At 38.3% G+C, this 7703-nt stretch overlaps 1 protein-coding gene across 2 annotated transcripts in view; it reads right to left on the reverse strand.

Moving 5' to 3' along the window:
• Positions 1 to 6487, reverse strand: part of PAPOLG (poly(A) polymerase gamma) — a 37533-nt gene extending 31046 nt beyond the window's left edge. For both annotated transcript variants that reach the window (XM_081264649.1, XM_081264648.1), the window contains exons 1-3: positions 6257 to 6487; positions 2534 to 2695; positions 1097 to 1163 (exon numbers count right to left, since the gene is read on the reverse strand). In XM_081264649.1, the coding sequence (XP_081120775.1) occupies positions 1097 to 1163; positions 2534 to 2695; positions 6257 to 6273 (246 nt within the window). In that variant the 5' untranslated portion in view covers positions 6274 to 6487. The remainder of the gene's footprint in view (positions 1 to 1096; positions 1164 to 2533; positions 2696 to 6256) is intronic.
• Positions 6488 to 7703: the final 1216 nt, after the last annotated feature.

Below are 7703 nucleotides of genomic sequence, written 5' to 3' on the forward strand. Positions count from 1 at the left end.
AACTGTGAAACTCCACTGGTTCTATTTCCTGGGTGGGGATGTGCTACTGGTTCTGACATAAACTCTTACTACTGCCATTCACTATCCTCATCAAAGGTCCAAAGCAAAAGGGTCGCCTAATTTTGGACTCAAACTTCCAAAATTGCAAACTAACTAAATGTTTTTTTTTCATAGTCTGTCTTAACAATTTTTTTAGTGATGAAATGCTACCTGCTAACTAAAATAGTTAACTCCCAGTTGAACATGCCCCATTTAATTGTAATCCAGCCATTAAAATAATATTCACAGGGGCTGGGGATGTGGCTCAAGCGGTAGCGCGCTCGCCTGGCATGCGTGCGGCCCGGGTTCGATCCTAAGCACCACATACCAACAAAGATGTTGTGTCTGCCAAGAACTAAAAAATAAATATTAAAAATTCTCTCTCTCACTCTCTCTCCTCTCTCACTCTCTCTTTAAAAAAAAATAATATTCACAGTGATTATGAGACAATAATGAAAATTCAATTATATTCAAAATATTCTAAAAAAGAAAAATATATAATTCAGAGGAAAAACAGTTAAGCTACTTGCATAATTATAAATTTGTGTTTACAAATTCCTATGTCTTAGAGGCCAAGCAGGTATGCAAATAAGGAACTCCCACATGAGAAATACAGAATTTGATGAATGGCACATGCCTTGTCAGAAATAACAGGGAATAGTGGGAGCAGGAAGTACTGAGTACTAGAGGGCAGGAACCCAGTCCCATTCAAGCCTTTCTGCTGAGTACAAAAGCAGGCCCAGTGTTGCTAGATCTGATGTTTCATAATAAGTCTGAAATCTAGTTTTTTAAATAAAATCTCCTCATATTTAAATTTTGGCCTACTACATATGGATCCAAAAAAAAAATTTATGTGAACTTGCAGCTATAATTTGCCACCTCTGGGGTAAAACCTCACCTACTTAGAAATTAAATTATCTAGACTAATTTATCCCCTGTATACCACAGAGCTAAGTTATAATGTGTTTCAGATAATTCTCAACTTTTGCATCTTACTACTAGGACAAAAGACCAGGACATAATGAAACAAAGAATTCCATGTAGTATAGAATCTTACCTTACTCTCACTGACATCAGATATCCATTCTTTTACTAAATTATTCAATTTACCAAGAACAACCAACCTATAATAAAAAGTAACATTAAAACTTTAAAAAAATATTAAAGAAATAAACATATAGACAGTATCTCTGTGTTGGTGTTTGAGTAAAAGCACATTATATATATGCTAATACTATCACATCTGTTGATATACAGCACATTTTTGGCATTCTTAGATCCCTAAGAGTGTCAAAGAGATGATAAATGTGATGATAGTATTTTGGTCTCTGGACTATTTTCAAAATTGAAAAAAATCTAGTAAAAATCACAAAGTTATCTTCTGTGAGTTGCAGAGGCCAACAGAATTGTCAATTTTCTTTGCTTTATTGTGTAATAATTAGATAAACTCAATGTAGTACTAGAGGCTAGCATTTGCTCACTGCCAGTAATAAGTCTTTGAGTAATTAAAATGGGCAAATTAATTATTGGCTAATTTTTGTGAAGTATATTATTTAATAAGAGCAGTTTGGTATTATTAAAACAAATTTGCAGTCAATGCCACAAATAAATCAACATTAAAAAATAAAAGAAGGTTTGGGATATAAAAGATAACATGAGAAAATGAATTTGCTTTTCCTCCATCCTTCAAGGTGCTGAGACTGAAAACCTTGGCATTGTCTTTCTCATATTCCACAGTCATTAAATAACCTTACCTTAACAATGTATCCCAAATTCTACTATTTATCACCTCCGCTGCCATCCTCTGGTTCCAAGTACCATAATTTCCTCCTGGGGTTATTATAATGGCCTTTTAAATAATCTCTCTGCTTCTGCCCTTGCACCCCTATTCCCAATATAGCAGCCAGAGTGACTGTATTAAAACATTAGTCAGATCATGTTAATCTTCTCCTCAAAGCCCTAATAGCTTTACGTTTCATTCAGAATAAACCAAAACCTTGAAAATGCATTACAAGGTCCAAAGTCCAAGTCCCTTCCCACCTCACTTTCTTAAAGCTAAAATTTCCCTGCTTACTTGCTCTGCTTCAGATACTCAGCAGATTTGAACTTACTATGTACTACTCAAACCTACCAGGTACACTCTCACCTCAGGCTTTCTATCCAGAATGTTTTTCCCTCTACTATCCACCTTCTCACCCATATTCACATTTTCCTCTAAATGTCATTTTCTCAATGAGGCCTTCTCTGAAAACCTCTACTTCCAGCTTTATCTTTCTCAGTAGCACTTATGTGTAATACTGTATTTATCTTACTTATTTGACTGTTAGTCTCTTCTAAACTTCACCTAAAATGTAAGCTGTAGGATGGGCCAAAAATTTTCTTTTTGTCATTTCTGTATCTCTAGGTAGGGATATAGTGGGCATTCAATATATGTTTTTGGAATTAATGATTGAATAAGATACAATAAAATATTTTACAGTTTTCAATGACATACCTGTGGTTCAGTTCTTCCTCATCTTCAAATACTCCAAATGGCTTCATGGCATCAATTAATTTCTGTGTATAAATATGATCAATTTCTTTAGGACATGCCAAACTAATTGGAGAGGTAATTCCATAATGCTTTTGTTGACGCTGGCTGTCCAGCATGGTGTTTCTATTGAAGAAAAAGGAAACAGTAGAAAAAATTTAAAGTATCATATCATACTGATACATTCACCCTCTCAATCCACTCATGTTAACTGAGCTACCTTAGAAATTAATTTAGTACTAACAGTTTGGGCAGGCACTTTTTTTAAAGGAAAAATGGGGACTTTTCAAGCCAAAAGCAGCATGTGTTGGCATAACACCACTTTCTTTGAATGCAAAAATACCTAAATGAGATCTGTGCCAAGGCTACCTCCATTACACCCAGCAGACTTAAAATCAAGTACCATCTACTTTCTAGAATCTTTGAAATGCAAATGCTTGAAAGAAAGAACTTTCTTGGTAAAAACCATTGGGCTTTCCTCCTAAGAAAGAAACAAAAACATACCATCAGAAAGTCCTTGTGAAATAATCTGGCTTTTAAATGAAATCACAATTAGATTTCTCCTTGGGAAATTCAACACCCTTTGTTTGAATCAGAGTTTATAATCCTAACATTTGTTACTCTTAACTCTTAATTTTTGATTGGCACTAAAAATATTTCACACTGAATAATTACCCAATTCTTTACACTAAATGTCAAACCTTTTTTACTGGATACAAGTGATCTTCCAAAGACCCTAGCCATCAGGAAATTACATTCTTGAATAAGGTACAATAGATTTCTGAGATTTGGGGTTTACATGGACCAATGACTTCAAAATAAATTTTGGACCCAATAAGGTTATAACATCTTATTTTGCTGTGAAAATAAAGTAAAAGCACACACACACACTAACCAACTAACCTTACCATCCATCTTCACCATGCTTTCACTAAGGGACATCAATACCAAGTAATAGTAAGAATATAATCTCAAAATAAAAAGCAGTCTTTTAAGTTGAATAAAATAGTCTTATAAAAATAAGACACAGAAGAATCCTGAGAGGCATGTTAATGGGTACAAGGTTGCAGTTGAAAAGGAAAATGAACAGCACAGTAGGACAACTGTGATTGACAACAATTTATTGCACATTTCAAAATAGTGGTGAATTTGAATGTTTCCAACAAATGTGTAAGGTAAAGCATGTAATTGCCCTACTCTGATCATTATATATCATATACATGAATTGAAGTATCATACTGTACCCCATAAATATGTACAATGACTGTGTCAAAATTCTAAAATCACAGCCAGGCACACGCCTGTAAGCCCAGCAGCTAGGGAGGCTGAGGCAAGAGGATGGTGAGTTCAAAGCCAGCCATCAGCAATGGCGAGGCACTAAGCAACTCAGTGAGACCTGCCTCTAAATAAAATACAAAATAGGACTGGGGATGTGGGTCAGTGGGCACTCAAGTTCAATACCCACTACAAAAAAAAAAAAAAAAAAAAATTAAAATCACAAAAATGCAACAGTAATTATTAACTAGTCAAAACATTGGCTTATCACCACTATTATTAAATCTATAAAATAAGGCATATTCTTTAGCTACAGATTTCACAGGGAGGGAGGGAAGAATCAAATAGAAGAAACATACCAAGAAACTCCAAGAAACATACCAGTTTAATTTTCTTCAACATTGATTTTGTAAATGTTTATTAGTTACTTCAAGTCTCTTATATATATATTTATATATATTTATGTGTGTATGTGTGTGTGTGTGTATGTACACACACACACACATACACACACACACACATACACACACACATTTTTTTGGGGGCGGGGGGCAACAGGGATTGAACCCAGAAGTGCTTAACCAGTGAGCTACATTTCCAGGCCTTTTTATTTTGAAACAGAGTCTCACCAAGTTGCTTAGGGCCTTGCTAAATTGCTAAGGCTATATTTGAACTTGAGATCCTCCTGCCTCAGCCTCCTGAGTTGCTGGGATTATAGGTATGCACCACCGCACCTTGCTCAAGTTGTATTTCCTTTTAAAAATTTGGCTTTTTATCTTCAGTGAGCTACAGAGGTGTTCTGGTATTGTTTGTGTTTGCTTACATGTATATGATAGACATGGGACAGACTGATTAAATATTACCATTCAATTAATCTCAATAACCAAGAGGCAGGTCTTGAATAAGTGCTATTTTCCAGAAAAGCACCTGAGGTTCAAAGAGAGAAAAAGAGCCAGAATCTGAACTCCAAAACCTTTTTCCACCATTCTATTTTCTCTTCCATAACTACTTCTGATACTATAGTCCCAGGTCTCAATTTCTTATCTGTATTCTCAAAATGTTGGCTATTGAGATCCCTACTGATCATAAAAATCTCAATTCTAGGGTTTTGAACCTCCCTCATCTAAACAGGAAGGGGTGGGGGTTGTAATCAGCATATTGCACATTCCCTTCAATCCATCAATTTCACTTATAGGCAAAAACCATAGAGAAAATCTAGTACAAGTGGACAAGAAGACATGTAAAAGAATGCTCCCTGCCACACTGTAACATTAAAAACTTAAAATATCCTAAACAGTCACTAAGAGAAAAAGGACTAAATTTGGCCGTATCCCCACGATGGAATACAACACAGTAGTTAATGTAAATTAATTAAAATTGAAACTATTAACATGGACAGCTGAGAGGTACCATGTTGCTCTAAAGAAACAAGCTGCAGAATGACAAGTGTGACACTAAGTTATAAAGTTTAAAAATAAGTAAAACAACGACAGCTATTATAGACACAAACGTATATAAAGCATAAAAGATGCATCAACAATAAACATCCAATTCAGAACTGTGGGGATCTCTGAAGAGGAAAGTGAATGGGACCAGAGAAGGGGGAATGAGAATCCTTCAGATGTATCTGGAACGTCTGACTTCTTTTAAATAAATAAATGCAGACACACCACACACACACACACACTCACACACACACACACGTGTTATTCTTTGGGAGAAATGGGTGGTGGCACAAGCGGTGTTTCAGCTATTCTCTGCATTTTTTTATATGAATATTTAAATTATTTCCCAATAAACCGAAAGAAGCTCTAACAAAATCTTGGCAAGCAAAGAAACTGTTTCTGACTTATCAAAGTGAGAGCAGGAGATACAGACCGGTAGATATTGTGGGTAGGTGGGGAGGCCCGAGGAGGGGGCGTCAGTGGCGAAAAGGCCTCTGCCTTTATCAAACAGAAACCCCTGGGCTGGAATAGGTCATTCACTCCTGAAGACCTGAAGACAGCCACTCCGGCAGGGAGGAGGGGGAGGCAGGGGGATGGTATTTGCGCCAATGCAGACAGAAGCAGACGGGCTCAGACAGTACTGAGGACAGGAGAGTGACCGACAATTTCTCCCCACGGACACAAGCACTTCTCTCCCTCCTCATCAGTGTCTGGGGGGCGTCCTCAGAGGCGGGACCGCGGGGGTAGACAGGGACTCCTGAGTCTCCGAGTCCAGGCAGAGGTGGGTAGGTAAGCCACCGGGTATAGGGGAGGTGCCACTGCGGACTGGCTGGGAACGGGGAAGGAGATCACTGAGGCAAGGTGCGGGCAGAGTACTAGGGTCAGGGAAGGGAAACGAAGCCCCGGGGTGACCACCTCAGCTCACCTCTCCCCACCTCGCCCTCAACCGCCGCCCCCCACCACTTACGCAGACATCTCTTTCATCGCTTCCTGCGTCTCCTTCTTCAGCGAGTGTCTTTCGCTCTGGAGTCCCGTTCTTGTCGCTCCCTTCTCCCTGTATTCACTTTCCTGCAGTCACTTGCAGCTCGCTCGTTCTCTCACTTCCCCACTTACTACGGCCGAGGCATCCAAACCAGTAGTGAAAACACCACAAAACCGGCTCTATTTATGACAATACAGCGCGGACGACGCCAATATGGCGCCGCTTCCCAGACTGCCTCTCGTCCTCCGCAGCCCCGCCCCCTTGGTTCCCGGGCCCGCCCTCAACCACGCCCGCTCTGCCTTCGGGCTGCGTTGGCCCCGCCCACGGGGGCGGTGAGCGCCTTCACTCCGAACGCAGACAGGGAAAAAAGCTTTTGATCCTCTCCTTTGTCCATGGGGCTGTCAATCCAATCACACCTCTTGGAATGTAATTTGGAAATATGTTTTTCTTGTTTCTCCATTGAAAGCATGTATGTATTTTTTTCAAATATCACATGCTTGCCTAACAAATACTATTTTAACTCTTCAATTTTCCCACATCTTTAATTTAATTAAGCGTAGTCAAACGTAATCAATCCACTTGTCAAGGAGATTGTGTTGGGAGAAGGTCACACCCAGGAACGTGCGACTTTAACGCAATTATCCCAGGGGAAAGCAAGCTTGTCAATTGGAGGCTAACTGTTCACTTCACCTCTAAGTGCCACCCCCTGATTCATGACATTCTGGCATTTAGCTCAGAGAGGCTGAAAGTAATTGCTAACAGTTTGCAACAGGATAAATCCAAGGGTGAATCAAAATCTCACACTTTAAAATAATGAAGATCATGTTCTATGTGATTGTAAGGATGATGATGGGAAAATAATGACTGATTTAAAAATGTTAAATTTATTTAAAATTTCAAATACTAACCCATTACAAAGAAAGGTTGTCAAGAAGCTGCTTATTCTTGGAATATGACTCAGAGTTGCAGTTAAATAGAAGAGATTACTTATTGACTTATTCATTTATTAATTCAAAATATTTATTGAAAATCCAGTCTGCATTAGGCATTGTTTTATGCTCCAGGACTTACTGGTATGTAAAACCAGATGTATCCTTTGATCTTATCAAGCTCAGAGTTTAGTAGAAAACACTATCAGATATGAGTGATACTTTTTTTTTGTTGTAAAACTAAAGCACATATTATGTGGAGAAACTTAATTTCTGCCTACAAGAAATCATGTCCTGGGGCTGGAGTTGTAGTTCAGTGGTAGAGTGCTTGCCTAACATGGGTGAGGCACTGGGTTCCATCCTCAGCACCACATACATACATACATACATACATACATACATACATACATAAATAAATAAAAGAAGTCATGCCCTAGGGGAGGAAAACATATACACAAGTCATTAAAATACAATATGGTCTATGATACAGATGGGATCAGGGT

This window comes from Spermophilus citellus (assembly GCF_964194105.1).
Source record: "Spermophilus citellus genome assembly, chromosome: 13".
NCBI classification, from domain to species: Eukaryota; Metazoa; Chordata; class Mammalia; order Rodentia; family Sciuridae; genus Spermophilus; species Spermophilus citellus.